The 15,841-nt window shown below is 46.6% G+C and overlaps 1 protein-coding gene across 2 annotated transcripts in view; it reads left to right on the top strand.

Annotated features, from left to right (window-relative positions):
- The window catches only part of SLC22A15 (solute carrier family 22 member 15), a 40,468-nt gene that overhangs the window by 11,158 nt on the left and 13,469 nt on the right, over positions 1 to 15,841 (top strand). For both annotated transcript variants that reach the window (XM_009898752.2, XM_054163193.1), the window contains exons 3-9: positions 5,683 to 5,815; positions 7,412 to 7,576; positions 8,884 to 9,013; positions 10,040 to 10,255; positions 11,404 to 11,544; positions 12,328 to 12,413; positions 15,629 to 15,749. In XM_009898752.2, the coding sequence (XP_009897054.2) occupies positions 5,683 to 5,815; positions 7,412 to 7,576; positions 8,884 to 9,013; positions 10,040 to 10,255; positions 11,404 to 11,544; positions 12,328 to 12,413; positions 15,629 to 15,749 (992 nt within the window). The remainder of the gene's footprint in view (positions 1 to 5,682; positions 5,816 to 7,411; positions 7,577 to 8,883; positions 9,014 to 10,039; positions 10,256 to 11,403; positions 11,545 to 12,327; positions 12,414 to 15,628; positions 15,750 to 15,841) is intronic.

Here is a 15,841-nt window from a genome sequence, read left to right on the forward strand (position 1 = left end):
TCTCTTCCAACCTGGTTTATTCTATTCTATCTTGACCAAAAACTTGCTCAGAAACTTCCCTATTTTTCCATGTGGAATCTATTTATTGGATCATGTAACCTGGTTCTACAATTGAGATGGAATTAGGCCACTTGTTTTACTAGCATGCTCGTAATCAGTCATGGACCCTGAGCTCTTTCTGGATACCTCATGTGATTCCCGTAAGGTCAAATGCGTTCAGTGTGTGCCTGATGCAGTTAGCAAGCAGGGAAAGAACTGGAGAGGAAGTGGCTTCTGCAGTTTTTGTAGCTCCAAATAGGAGGGAAGAAGTGGGCAGTGAGAAGTCCAGTGAACAATGCAACTCCCTCCCACTCTATCCCAAAACAATCATTAGCTTTATTGATGTGGCCTCTGTGTTTTCTGAGTGTATTTTTTCATGATCTAGCTGCAGTCTTACACCAATTATTCCAGACTCTGCACTGACATGTGCAACACTCCATCCTTCCTGGGGACTTCAGTATCTGTTAATGTCAAAATCCTCTGTGCAAAAACACAAGCCCTGTGAGGAGAGGCTGAGGGAGCTGGGGTTGCTTAGCCTGGAGAAGAGGAGGCTCAGGGGAGACCTTATTGCTCTCTACAACCAGCTGAAGGGAGGTTGTAGCCAGGAGGGGGTTGGTCTCTTCTCCCAGGCAAGCAGCACCAGAACAAGAGGACACAGTCTCAAGCTGTGCCAGGGGAAGTTCAGGCTGGAGGTAAGGAGAAAGTTCTTCACAGAGAGAATTGTTAGCCATTGGAATGTGCTGCCCAGGGAGCTGGTGGAGTCACCATCCCTGAAGGCGTTCAGGAGGCGATTGGTCATGGCAATTGGTGCCATGGTTTAGTAGTCATGAGGTATTAGGTGACAGGTTGGACTTGATGATCTTTGAGGTCTTTTTCCAACCTTATTGATTCTATGAAAACCCTACCTGAGTGCATCTTTTACAAGACCTGCTTTTAGAGCTGCACAGCTGAGTCAAGTATAGTATCACTTGATAATTCATGGCTGTTGTCCAGAGGCACTAATGCTATCTGAATTAGTCCTGTAAAACACTTAACTTTATTGGATATGAGCATGTTAATTAAAACTGCCAGCTTTGGAATAATACCAAGCACTTGTGTACAACAGGCATTGCTTCTTTCTCTGGTAATAAAGAGAATATGAATACTTATGCCACTATCTAAATTAAAATCCTAAAGGATGGTGGCTTTTTTTTTCTTTCATTATTTTAAGTTGATATGGGAATCTCTTGCAGAGTAGAATAAAATTTAGCAGGTTGGAAAAGACCTTTGAGGTCATGGAGTCCAGCCTATCACCCAACACCATCTAATCAACTAAACCATGGCACCAGAACAAGAGGACACAGTCTCAAGCTGCACCAGGGGAGGTTTAGGCTGGAGGTGAGGAGAAAGTTCTTCCCAGAGAGAGTTGGTAGCCTTTGGAATGTGCTGCCCAGGGAGGTGGTGGAGTCACCATCCCTGGAGGTGTTCAAGGGGGGATTGGACGTGGCACTTGGTGCCATGGTTTAGTAGTCCTGAGGTCTGTGGTGACAGGTTGGACTTGATGATCTTTGAGGTCTTTTCCAACCTAATTGATTCTATGATTTTCTATTTGGACGTTGAGCAATGTACTAAATCCAGAGGTTTTAGTTTCAACACACTTATTTGGGGGTTGTCTAGTTTCATTACTGATGTATGAAGAAGCTTTTTCCTCCATTTGAGATGCATGTTTTTCATGCTAATCTCCTAGCATCTCTTACTAATAACATGACCACAGCAAATATACCAAAAATATTCTGGTGTAAAAAGCTTGGTGTGTAAATTCCAGGCACACATGCATAAAAGAGAGAGTCCTTGAGCCCTTTAAAGGGCTTCTTAGCTTTTGGGATTAAGTTGCAAAACAAGTTTTGCTTTGCAACCAAATTATCCCTTCCTCCCTGAGTGATTCAGAAAGCATTTAATGTCACTGAGTTGCAGTGCAGCCAGCTCTTAAAATTTTTATACCACAAGCTAGGGAATGATTTATTTTTTTAATTATGATGTATACCAGTAATTATGGCATGATGGTGTCCAGTTCCAGGCTTCCCAGTTCAAGAGGGACAGGTAGGTACTGAGGAGTGTGCAAAGGAGGGATACAAGGACAATTCATAGAATCAATAAGGTTGGAAAAGACCTCAGAGATCACCAAGTCCAACCTGTCACCCAGCACCTCATAACTAACTAAACCATGGCACCAAGTCCAATCCCCTCTTGAACACCTCCAGGGACAGTGACTCCACCACCTCCCTGGGCAGCACATTCCAATGGCTAACAACTCTCTCTGGGAAGAACTTTCTCCTCACCTCGAGCCCAAACGTCCCCTGGCACAGCTTGAGATTGTGTCCTCTTATTCTGGTGCTGGTTGTATTCTGTTTGAGCATCTCTCTTATGAGGGAAGGCTGAGAGAGAGACTGGGACCTTTTTAGTCTGGAAAAGAGAAGCCTGAGAGGAGATTTTCTTACTGCTTGGAGTATCTGAAGGATGGGCATCAAGAAAGTGGTGCCAGTGTCTTTTCAGTGGTGCTCAGTGATAGGACAAGCAGCAATGGCTGCAAACTGGAGCACAGAAAGTTCTGCTCTGCACCTGTGAGGGTGCCAGAGCACCAGAACGGGCTGCCCAGGGAGGTTGTGGAGTTGTCATGTTCTCTAGGGACTTCAAAGACCCATCTGGATGCTTTCTGGCGTGACCTGCCCTAGGTGATCCTGCTCTGGCAGCGGGGTTGGATCTCCAGGTGTCCCTTCCAACCCCTATCATTCTATCATTTCTGTAGCTCTTCCAAAACAAACTGACCATGTTGTTTCCATATAGAATTAATCTCATGTGCTGTTATTATACAAATGTAATTTGCTGGTGTTTTCTTTAGAAAGTCTAAAGAGGCTTCAAAAGCTGGATTGTGGTCACATGGTGATTTTTATAACTGAGTTTTGCCAGCCTTGCTGCTTCAAGGGCACATTACCTGTCCTATCAGTGAGCACCTCATCATTAAAGTGACAGTTCAAAGTGAAGCATGTATTGGGAGAAAGGAAGTTATTTTCTTGGGGCTTCTGAATGACTTTGTTTTGTTAGCTCCCTAATCTTGGTGCGGTTTAATTGTATGGCTGTGTTCTCCTGGTGAGCTAGTTTATAACTGAGCTTTGAAATAATATAAGCTGTGCTAGAAAGGATATCTAATGGGATTCTGGTAGAGGAAGAAGATTATGAGGAGGAGATTAGTGTGTTATTGCAGGGATAATGACATAATCACCAGCTTACCACCACAGGAAGAAAAGTTGGGTGGCACTAAAAGGAAACATTAGCTCAAATGCAAGAGGAATAGGAAAAGAAAAGAACACAATCTGCAGAGTTTTTAGAATACAAAAGGAAATGACTTCTAGGCAACAAGAGCGTGGCATAGTTTCATCCTCAGTTTTGTGGGAGAAAGACTTTCCTCTCAAGTTTAACCTGAGACATTAGGTCTGCAAGAATCAGCCATAGGAAGATTTGGTTTGCATTTGGAAGTGAGAAGAACTGGAAATGACACAAAGTAAATGACACACTGGGAAAAGGTGCTTTTAATACCAGACAACCTGTCAAAAGTGTTTCTCAGTGACAAGGCTATTCATAAGGAGGGGCTTATGCAGGATTTCTCTCTAGACAGAAACCATGGGGTTTGTTGTTGCATATGTGGTAGTGAGAAAAGTTCAGTTCTCCCCCCCCCACACACAAACCACAGCTAACTCAGTTGGAGAAGCAAATGGAAAGGCTGTATTTTTACAAGCAAAATGAGATGCAATGAATATATATACACAATATACAGTGTTTACAGTATATGCAAAAATACACAGGAAAGAATGTAACACAGAAAACTCCCTCCTGATGGAGGAGGGTTCCCCCCAAAATCCCTCTTCCCCCTTCCTCTTTTTTTCCCCAAAAAAGGATTAGAGAGAAAATGGATATAAAGGGAGATTCTGTTAGTTCAAAGCAGCTGTTAAGGGGGAAAGAAAGCAAGAAAGCTAGTTTTCTTATCTCATTAGTCCAAGGTCAGTGGAACAGAACAGAAAGAAGACAGCTGTCCAGACTGACTGAACATGGTTGATGGTAGGCTGAACATGAGCCTGCAGTGTGCCCAGGCAGCCAAGAGGGCCAATGGCATCCTGGCCTGCATCAGGAACAGTGTGTCCAGCAGGAGCAGGGAGGTCATTCTGCCCCTGTACTCAGCATTGGTTAGGCCACACCTTGAGTCCTGTGTCCAGTTCTGGGCTCCTCAGTTTAGGAAGGATGTTGAGTTGCTGGAAGGTGTCCAGAGAAGGGCAACAAAGCTGGGGAGGGGTTTGGAACACAGCCCTGTGAGGAGAGGCTGAGGGAGCTGGGGTTGCTTAGCCTGGAGAAGAGGAGGTTGGTCTCTTCTCCCAGGCAGTCAGTACCAGAAGAAGAGGACACAGTCTCAGGCTGCACCAGGAGAGGTTTAGGCTGGAGGTTAGGAAGAAGTTCTACACAGAGTGATTGCCCATTGGAATGGGCTGCCTGGGGAGGTGGTGGAGTCACCATCATTGGAGGTGTTCAGGAGGAGACTTGATAGGGTGCTTGGTGCCATGGTTTAGTTGATTAGGTGGTGTTGGATTAGTTGGTAGGTTGGACATGATGATCTCGAAGGTCTCTTCCAACCTGGTCTGGTCTATTCTATTCTATAACAGACTGAGCTCAGAGTAAAACCTTAAAGTTACATTCATACTGATCTACCAATGAAATTCGTTTAGAATTGTCTTTGTTTTCCTCTTCACACCAAAACATTCAGCTAGAGTGTTCTGTAGCTGTCTTTTTCTTAAAGGCACAGCCTAAAACTGTCACAGCATAGTGTGCCTGCAGGCTGCAGTAGCTTAGGTCAAGAGGTAGGTCTAAGTCACAGAATCACCAAGGTTGGAAGAGACCTCGAAGATCATCAAGTCCAACCTGTCACCACAGACCTCATGACTAGACCATGGCACCAAGTGCCACATCCAATCCTCTCTTGAACCTCTCCAGGGACAGTGACTCCACCACCTCCCTGGGCAGCACATTCCAATGGCAAATGACTCTCTCAGTGAAAAACTTTCTCCTCACCTTGAGCCTAAACTTCCCCTGGTGCAGCTTGAGACTGTGTCCTCCTCTTCTGGTGCTGGTTGCCTGGGAGAAGAGACCAACTCCCTCCTGGCTACAACCTCCCTTCAGGTAGTTGTAGAGAGCAATAAGGTCTCCCCTGAGCCTCCTCTTCTCCAGGCTAAGCAACCCCAGCTCCCTCAGCCTCTCCTCATAGGGCTCCTCATAAGTCTGCTGAAGTTAATAGATTTCTGTGAGAAAACACAATGAAAAGGGAGAGTGGGAGGAGGTTAACAAAAATTACAATGTTCTGAGGGATCTGTCCTTGGATTTCAGAATCAAGCACTGCATGTGATTTGGGGGAACCATGCAACTGGTTAGTTCCACCCGGTGAGTCTGGTAGGTAGCGCTTGTCTTGTGGCGACTGATAACGCACTGAATGTGATGCAGTTTGATCTGCCATAAATTACGTGCCACCCTTCTCTCAGCTGTTAGCTTTTACTGGACTGCTGAATTACTTGCCTTCTGGTTCATTTGCATGTTGTTGTTCTTTATCTCTCCTCCTCCATCCAGTGGTTTTTAATTGGTAACACGTCGTACAAAGTCAGCGCTGCCAGTTCTTTCTACTTCAGCGGCGTGTTTGTTGGAGCAATCTCCTTCGGCCAATTCTCAGATCGCTTTGGGAGGAAGAAAGTTTATCTCACAGGTAACCACTGCCACCTAGCAAAATGGATGGAGTGGAGGGCTTGTGTTTCTGAAGGTTGGTGACAAGAGCTCAGCTTCTGCTGAGAGCTTGATTTCCTAGAATCATTTCGGTTGGAAGAGACTTTTAAATCATCAAGTCCCACCAGCCTGTTCAGTATCTTCATTGATGAAGGGGGATTGAGGGGATTGAGTCAGTCACCAGTAAATTTGCAGATGACACCTAGTGGGAAGCAGGTGTTCATCTGTTAGAGAGTAGAAGGGATCTCAAGTGGGACCGCGACGGGCTGGGCAGATGGGCAGAGTCCAACAGGATGGCATTCAACAAGTCCAAGTGCCAGGTGCTGCACTTTGGCCACAACAACCCCATGGAGTACTGCACGCTGGGGTCAGAGTGGCTGGAGAGCTGCCAGGCAGAGGCAGAAAGGGACCTGGGGGTACTGGCTGACAGTAGGCTGAACATGAGGCAGCAGTGTGCCCAGGTGGCCAAGAAGGCTAATGTCGTCCTGACCTGGATCAGAAATAGTGTGGCCAGCAGGGGCAGGGAGGTCATTGTGCCCCTGTACTCAGCACTGGTTAGGCCACACCTTGAGTCCTGTGTCCATTTCTGGGCCTCTCAATTTAAGAAGGACATTGAGACACTTGAACATGTCCAGAGAAGGGCAGTGAGGCTGGGGGAAGGCCTTGAGCACAGCCCTGTGAGGAGAGGCTGAGGGAGCTGGTGTTGTTTAACCTGGAGAAGAGGAGGCTCAGGGGAGACCACCTTGCTCTCTACAACTACCTGAAGGGAGGTTGTAGCCAGGTGGGGTTGTTCTCTTCTCCCAGGCAACCAGCACCAGAACAAGAGGACACAGTCTCAAGCTGTGCCAGGGGAGGTTTAGACTGGATGTTAGGAAAAAATTCTTTATAGAGAGAGAGACTGACCATTGTAATGTGCTGCCCAGGAAGGTGGTGGAGTCACCATCATTAGAGGTGTTTAGGAGGAGACTGGATGGGGTGCTTGGTGCCATGGTTTAGTTGATTAGGTGGTGTTGGATGATAGGTTGGACACGATGATCTTGAAGGTCTCTTCCAACCTGGTTTATTCTATTCTATAACTTCACTCCAAGTAAATAAAGGTCAACCTGCTATCCACTGCAAACTCCCCACATATTGTCCCATAGTAACATTTCCCTTCTCTAGTTTGTGAGTGCTACTTTCCAAGGATGAGGGGAGATCTTTGATCATGTATTCAGTCTGTGGGTTCTCTATGGGATAAATGTCAACCTATCTTAACTGGAGCTGGGAAGTAGTTCTGAGTGTATGGAAAAAATTGCCATGAAGGTTTAGTGGTGCACATTATGCATCAGGAACCACTGCTTTTTGTCCCATTCTCCCCTCCTTTTATGATACTGATTTTTGTATCAGAAACTACCTCCTCCTGTCTTTCCCTCCTTTCACGATGGTGACCTTAGGTACTTAAATTTCTACCTATAATGGTGCTATTGTTGACTGATTGCTTGGGACAGATACCACTGAACATCAAGAAAAGATGCTGATGAGTGCTTCTGTTTTGCTTCAGGTACTCTTCTGAAATTAAACCTTTTCCCTTCTCTTCCAGGTTTTGCTCTTGACATCTTGTTTGCCATTGCAAATGGGTTCTCACCCTCGTATGAATTCTTTGCCACCTCTCGCTTCTTGGTAGGAATGATGAATGGTGGGATGTCGCTGGTGGCCTTTGTTCTGCTGAATGAGTGTGTGGGTACTGCCTACTGGGCATTAGCAGGTACAGTTGGAGTGCCAATGTCTTTATTTGGTACAGCTTACAGCTTCCAGTCGTGCACACCGTTTGAAATGCTAACATCATAGCAGTGGCAAATTTAGCTCCACTTGAGCATCTGTGTGACCACAGTCCTGTGCCCTGCTTTGTCTAATACTACAACCCTCAGACAAGCACAGCAGATGACTTGGGGCCATTCAGATTTCTGCTTTGCTGAAGCTGGCAAAGGTCCAGCTGAAGCATCCCCTGTGAATGTTACACAGCTGAATGTGCATCCAGTGTTCATGAGAGCTGAGCTCAATCCCTCATAATCCTGGACTCTGCCAAAATGAGCTTAGTGTTTATGTGCTCAATATGCTAAAGATCATAGTATCATAATATCAGTCAGGGTTGGAAGGGACCACAAGGATCATCTAGTTCCAACCCCCCTGCCATGGGCAGGGACACCCCACACTAGATCAACCTGGCCAGAGCCTCATCCAGCCTGCTCTTAAACACCCCCAGGGACAGGGCCTCAACCACCTCCCTGGACAACCCATTCCAGGGCTTCACCATTCTCATGGTGAAGAACTTCCTCCTCACGTCCAGCCTGAATCTCTCCACCTCTAGCTTCAAAAGATCTTCCAAAAAGGACTTCCAAAGATCAATTATTTCATTCCTGGCAGTTCTCAAAATGAAATCAGAAGTATGTTTTGTATAATGGGAAGTTGAGACAGCTCTTCATATGTTAAAAAAACAAGTGTTGTCCTGTGTGACAACCAGCTTTGGAACTTAGCACAAGATACAGAGACCCTTTACTGTCTTCTGTTGAAGTTGTCCTTCAGATATGATGTGTACAAATTGTACCATTACAGCTCTGGAGCCTGACCTAGTCTGTGACAAGTGCCAAAGAAGTGCCATGATGAGACTGTTCTAAAACAGGCTGCCTTAACAAATCATGAGAGCTACAAATGAATGCTATGCATTCCCCAAGAGACCAGCCTTTCAGTGGTTTGCAGTACTTATTTCTACACATGGATAGAGGAAACATTGGTTGTTACAAGACTTAGTTACTTCTGGGAGTTTGTTGGATGAGGAGGATGTAGAAGAGTGCTTTTTGTACTTGTATTTGTCTTTGCAATTAGATGTCATACTTCTACACGTGTGAAGGATGAAACTGTTCATCAGTTAAATAGCTGTGGCTTTGCCTGCATTGCTGAGTGAGTTTATTGTAATGAAATGTTAGCTTCTGTCTGGTCCTGTGTGTTGAGAGTTGTTGATGTTCCTTTAAGGGAGTCATAATGTTTTGTTTTGTCTTTTTAATTGTGTATTAGGATCTATTGGTGGCTTGTTCTTTGCTGTGGGAATTGCCCAGTATGCTTTGTTAGGGTACTTCATTCGTTCCTGGAGGACTCTGGCTGTTGTGGTTAACCTGGAAGGAACAGTTGTCTTTCTCCTCTCTCTGTAAGTTATTTTGCAAACTGATATTCATCAGGAAAGATGTCAAAAAATAACAGCAACCAAAAACCCTCCAACAACAGAAAAGCCAACATTCAAACCCAAAAAACAAAGCAAACAATTAAGTCAAGGTTCCTTTCTAGGATAATGTGAAGTATGGTGCCACATCCAGCTGGCAGCCAGGCACTAGTGGTGTCCCCCCAGGGATTAGTGCTGGGCCCCATCCTATTCAATATCTGTATTGATGATCTGGACGAGGGGATTGAGTCCATCATCAGTAAATTTGCAGAGAATACCAAGTTGGGGGCAGATGTTGATCTGTTAGAGGGCAGAAGGGTTCTGCAGAGGCACCTTGACAGGCTGGGCAGATGGGCAGAGTCCAACAGGATGGCATTCAACAAGTCCAAGTGCCAGGTGCTGCACTTTGGCCACAACAACCCCATGCAGTGCTACAGGCTGGGGTCAGAGTGGCTGGAGAGCAGTCAGGCAGAGAGGGACCTGGGGGTACTGGTTGACAGTAGGCTGAACATCAGCCAGCAGTGTGCCCAGGCGGCCAAGAAGGCCAATGGCATCCTGACCTGGATCAGGAATAGTGTGGCCAGCAGGAGCAGGGAAGTCATTGTGCCCTGTACTCAGCACTGGTTAGGCCACACCTTGAGTCCTGTGTCCATTTCTGGGCCCCTCAATTTAAGAAGGACATTGAGACACTTGAATGTGTCCAGAGAAGGGCAACGAGGCTGGGGAGAGGCCTCAAGCACAAGCCCTGTGAGGAGAGGCTGAGGGAGCTGGGGTTGTTTAACTTGCAGAAGAGGAGGCTCAGGGGAGACCACCTTGCGCTCTACAACTACCTGAAGGGAGGTTGTAGCCGGGTGCTACCCCATGCTTTGTCTCTGTTCCAAATGGTGGGGTTTATACCTTCAGGGTTGTTAGAAGAATTCGTTATTATACTGAAATGTACTTCAGCCTTATTTCTATAGACAGGTCAAGCCTTGTAGAAAAGAAAAGCCCTAAAGCTGTGTGTGTGTGTTTCAGATTCATTCCAGAGTCTCCCCGCTGGCTCTATTCGCAAGGCCGGCTGAACGAGGCCGAAGATGCTCTCTACCTCATCGCCAAGAGGAACCGCAAGCAGAAGTGCACTTTTTCCTTAAAGCTCCCAGCAGAGAGGAGCTGCAGAGAGGCTGGCAGCTTCTTGGATCTGTTCCGATACAGGATTCTCCTGGGACGCACCTTGATCATGATGTTTACCTGGTACTCGAAATCCTTTGTACGCTGGATGGGCTCCTGTTGTGTCTTCAGGTCTTTGAGAGAGCACACTGCTGAGAGGCCCGGAGCACAAGCCCTAGGGGGAGAGGCTGAGGGAGCTGGGATTGTTGAGTGGAGCAGTTTGGGCTGGGTGCCCTCTGCTGTGTTCATACGAGGGGTATTTCCTGTGTCCAAAGGTCCAGCCCAGTGGGTGTACACAGGAAACCAGGTATTTCATACTGAATTCCCTGTGCCACTATAAGATCTCGTGTGGGGTCTGGCACTTTCTCTTTCTTCCCTCACTGCCACCCAGTGACTGGGGGGAGATGTCTCCTGGCCTTGGAGGATGGGCCAGCTGAGACTAGCCTAGCAGTGGAATGGGGGGTGGGGGGAGGGGAAGAAGGAGCCCTAGGGGTCTTGGGTGTACCCTCAGGTGGGGATGGGATGTTCCTGGGTGTGCTTTGGGATTTCTTTTGTCACTGTGCTTCTGGCTCTCTGTAAACATTCACCACTTTCCATTTAAACTTTCCATCACTTTTGCAATCCGTTTGTCTGAGTCATTATTTTTACTTGTGGTGGGGAGGGGGTCTGCCTCAACCCATCACATTTAGCCTGGAGAAGAGGAGGCTCAGGGGAGACCTCATTGCTCTCTACAAGTACCTGAAGGGTGGCTGTAAACGGGTGAGGGTTGGTCTCTTCTCCCAGGCAATCAGCACCAGAACAAGAGGACACAGTCTCAAGCTGTGCCAGAGAAGGTTTAGGCTGGATGTTAGGAAGAAGTTCTTCATAGACAGAGAGATTGGCCATTGGAATGTGCTGCCCAGGGAGGTGGTGGAGTCACCATTGCTGGAGGTTGAGGTTTAGGAAGAGACTGGATGGGGGGTGCCAGGGTTTAGTCGATTAGATGGTGTTGGGTGATAGGTTGGACTCGATCTCAAAGTTCTTTTCCAACCTGGTTAATTCTATTCTAGAAGTTAAGAATTGTGCAGACACAATGTTTTCTTTATCTGAAAAGCATCAAACATTTATAGAGAAACATTTTAGAGCTACCTGCTAAACCCCTACATAGAGTTTACAGTGTTTTGTGCTAGACCAGTGCTTTGAATTGGCAGGCAAAGTGACAGTTCTGATTTTACTTGTTCTGTCTTTTGCAGGTTTGTGTGCAGCTTGGTTTACTATGGTCTTACCCTTAATGTGGGTGACTTAGGTGGAAGTATTTATGCCAATTTAGCCCTTTCAGGGTTGATAGAAATCCCAGCATACCCAATCTGTATTTACTTGATTAACCAAAAATGGTAAGTATGACATTATTGGTGATTCTGTGATTATTCACCCCATTCCAGGGGGTTTTGGTTACAATTTTCCTTAAAGATAGATTGCATGTGCATTGCATCTCCTAGCTTATATCTGCTCTGTGGGGATTCTCGTTTCATTTTGCAAGTGCTGTTGATGCAGCTGTGTTTCTAGTAAGTTTGACCAGCGCTCTCTAGCTGACGTCTTAATGAGCTGTGTGTTTGGCTTGGAGGTGAGGCCGATGCCCTAGCGCGGTCGAACCGAGGTGTGCTGACTGTGTGCTAACACGAGATGGCAGTCATCCCACCTCTGTCGTCGTCTTAACTCTCTTATGCCAAAGCCATTGCAACTGAACTCAGCCGAAGCTGACGTGGCGTTTGGTGTCGGAGCTGCTGTGTGCCTTAGCATGTGAGCAGTGCCGTTGATTTAGATGTTTAGCCTTTTCCTAGTCAAAATACTCTGTGCAATCTCTCTCTCTTTTTGTGGAATTCACCTCTCAAATTTCTTCTCTGCTCATCTCCTGAGGAGCTTTACAAACATGCACAGGCAGGGGGAAGCCATAGGTCTCAGAAACTGTCAGCCACTGCACAAAGCCTTCTTGGTGCTCCTTTTGTTAGGAGCCTAGCAGAAGCTTGTTCAAAAAACCAGTGTGAGAGGAAGTGTTTGTGGGAGATGACATTCAGAATTTCCAGCTGCATATAGGAAAAAAACCTAACTGTGGAGGACTCATTGCTCTGAGCTACAGATCTAATGCAGAATAAAGCTTTGTTATCCTTGTGCCTCAGGTTTGGTCGGAAGCGAACGCTGAGTGCGTTTCTGTTCCTGGGAGGACTGGCTTGTCTCATTGTCATGTTTCTTCCTAAAAAGAAAGGTAAATATTTCCTTTTCCCTCTGTAGTAAGGAGACAAAATGCTTCAAGCATTTGAAGCACGATTCAGAAAGATTGAACGTGCTGAGAGGGTGCATAAGTAGCTCTAGATGGCAATGAATCTAGTAGTAGAGCACTTTTTCCTCCTCCCCCCCAACTCAAGTTTCCAGAAGTGTTGCAGATGGCTAGGGTCTGGATACTCACTTAAGCTGGTACCAGTCATCAGTTGGGTTTTGTATGTCAGTCCAAGTATAATATGTGAAAAGAGATATTTTTTTTCAGAGGGTAGAACTGCAAAGCCCTGGGAAATCAGCTCTGCGCTGAACTACCAAAGTATGGAACTGGCCAGAAGCAAGCACCTGTCTCTACTGAGCTCGATCTGCCTTATGCTGTAGACTTCCTTAGTAGGCATGTAGGCGTGTTCTGATGTGCTTGGTCTAAGCTAATGAGCTGTGGCTGTTCTGACAGAATCAAGCTGGGCCCCTAAGTTTGAGAAGGACATCGAGACTCTTGAACATGTCCAGAGAAGGGCAATGAGGCTGGGGAGAGGCCTTGAGCACAGCCCTGTGAGGAGAGGCTGAGGGAGCTGGGGTTGCTTAGCCTGGAGAGGAGGAGGCTCAGGGGAGACCTCATTGCTCTCTACAACTACCCGAAGGGTGGTTGTAGCCAGGAGGGAGTTGGTGTCTTCTCTCAAGCAGCCAGCACCAGAACAAGAGGACACAGTCTCAAGTGTGCCAGGGGAAGTTTAGGCTGGAGGTGTGGAGAAAGTTCTTCACAGAGAGAGTTGTTAGCCATTGGAATGTGCTGCCCAGGGAGGTGGTGAGTCCCCATCCCTGGAGGTGTTCAAGAGGAGATTGGACGTGGCACTTGGTGCCATGGTCTAGTCATGAGGTCTGTGGTGACAGGTTGGACTTGATGATCTTTGAGGTCTCTTCCAACCTTGGTGATACTGTGATACTGTTATATGGTGTGGTTCTTTATAGTGGAATTGAGTGCACCCTCAGTAAGTTTGCAGGTGGCACCAAGCTGTGTGGTCTGGCTGACATGCTGTGGGGAAGGGATGCTGTCCAGAGGGACTTGAACAGGCTTGAGAGGTGGGCCCAAGCCAGCCTCATGAAGTTCAACAAGGCCAAGTGCAAGGTCCTACACCTGGGTCAGGGCAATCTCAAGCACAAATATAGGGCAAGGAGTGGCTTGAGAGCAGCCTTGAGGAGAAGGATTTGGGGGGGTTTCCATTGGCAAAAAACTCAACATGAGCTGGAAATGTGTGCTTGCAGCCCACCAGGTAGCAGTGTCCTGGGCTGGATCAAAAGAAGCATGACCAGCAGAATCACTGAAGTGACTCTCCCCTTCTACTCTGGTCTTGTGAGACCCCCACATGGAGTGCTGCATCTAGTTCTGATACCTGATGGCACAAGTAGGACATCCAACTGCTGGAGTGGGTCCAGAGGAGGGCCACAAGTATGATCGGAGCACTGGAGCACTTTCTCTATAGGGACAGGCTGCAAGAGTTGGGGTGTTCAGCCTGGAGAAGGTTCTGGAAAGGCATCATAGTGGCTTTCTAGTACCTGAAGGAGGCCTACAAGAAAGCTGGGAAGGGACTTTTTACAAGGGCTTGTTGTGATAGGATGAGAGGGAATGGATTGAACCTTGAAGAGGGGAGATTTAGACTGGATATTGGAAAGAAATTCTTTAAAGTGAGGGTGGTGAGACTCTGGAACAGGTTGCCCAGGGAGGTTGTGGATGCCCCTTCCTGGAGGTGTTCAAGGACAGATGGGACAAGGCCTTGAACAAGCTGGACTAGTGGAAGGTGTCCCTGCCCATGTCAGGGTGGTTGGAACAAGGTGATCTTTAAGGTCCCTTCCAACCCAAACAGTTTCATGATCTTCCTGTCTTCTGTTTTTCTTACAGAGTGATAAGGTTAGAAGCATATTATTATGCTATGGAATTGGCACTAAACAGGACTTGTGTTACTAAAAATCTTGCTCCCTTTTGAAAAATGTATCCATTGTTCTTTTCTTCACCTTACTGTCAGAGTAACATTAGCACTTCATGAGTGGTAGACTCAAAGTGTTGAGTGTTAGTTTCTGCTTTTCCTATGTTTGTAGGATTTTTACCTTACACTTGTGAAATGTGGTGTTCTAGTAGAGCCTTGATGCAGGATTGCAGTGCTCTAAATATGTCACCTATTCTAACACAGAGGACAAGGAGAGGAAAACTCTGATTCCCTTTTTTTCAGTTACTGAGTGGTAGAATAGAATAGAATTAACCAGGTTGGAAGAGACCTTTGAGATCATCGAGTCCAACCTATCACCCAACACCATCTAATCAACTAAACCATGGTGCCAAGCAGCCCATCCAGTCTCTTCCTAAACACCTCCAGTGATGGTGACTCCACCTCCCTGGGCAGCACATTCCAATGGGCAATCACTCTCTCTATGAAGAATTTCTTCCTAACATCCAGCCTAAACCTCCCCTGGCACAGCTTGAGACTGTGTTCTCTTGTTCTGGTGCTGGTTGCCTGGGAGAAGAGACCAATCCTGACCTGGCTACAACCTCCCTTCAGGGAGTTGTAGACAGCAAGAAGGTCTCTGTACCTCCTCTTCTCCAGGCTAAGCAACCCCAGCTCCCTCAGCCTCTCCTCCTAGGGCTTGTGCTCCAAACCCCTCCCCAGCTTTGTTGCCCTTCTCTGGCCACCTTCCAGCAACTCAACATCTTTCCATTCTGTAATCTTTGGGGCTCTTCAGTCATGTAATCCAGTCTTCTAATATTGGCTTTTATTTAATAGAACAGAAATGATTTGGGGCTAGTAGCAAGTCTGCCACAAATTTTAAATCCCTACCCCCCCCCCCCCCCCCCAGTTATTTTTCTCAGCATTGATAGGAATGGAGAGTTTACCTCCTTGAACAAATGTCATTACACAGGTGAAGTTAGTAAGTGTGTACACAAAAAGATATCGATTAAGTTGGATGATTTATGCCCTGGCTGCCTAAAAGAAAGCTCCTTTAAGTCTCTTGAGTTTTGAGAGCTCTCCTGCAGGTACATATTGTTTCCTGTGACAGAAAAACACTTGGCTGTCATAGCAAATTCTTCAGTAGATTGATTTTTATACTTATTTATTTATTGTTTTCTCTCCATACTGGATTGGGATTGAACTGATTTGCAGAGATGGATTTGAGTGCTCCAAAGCCTTACAAGGGTCATGTTTTCTCTGTCAGATACTGGAGTGTTTGCGGTGGTGAACAGTCGCTCGCTGTCTCTGCTGGGGAAACTGACAATCAGTGCTGCCTTTAACATTGTCTACATCTACACATCAGAGCTGTACCCCACAGTCATCAGGTAACACAAGTTAATGTTAAGCTCTTCATTTTCCTGGTTCTGATGTGATGGGTTAATGCCCATCCTGGAAGCAGGCGGGGAGGGCTTGCAAG

This window comes from Dryobates pubescens, chromosome 8 (assembly GCF_014839835.1).
Source record: "Dryobates pubescens isolate bDryPub1 chromosome 8, bDryPub1.pri, whole genome shotgun sequence".
In the NCBI taxonomy this organism is placed as follows: domain Eukaryota; kingdom Metazoa; phylum Chordata; class Aves; order Piciformes; family Picidae; genus Dryobates; species Dryobates pubescens.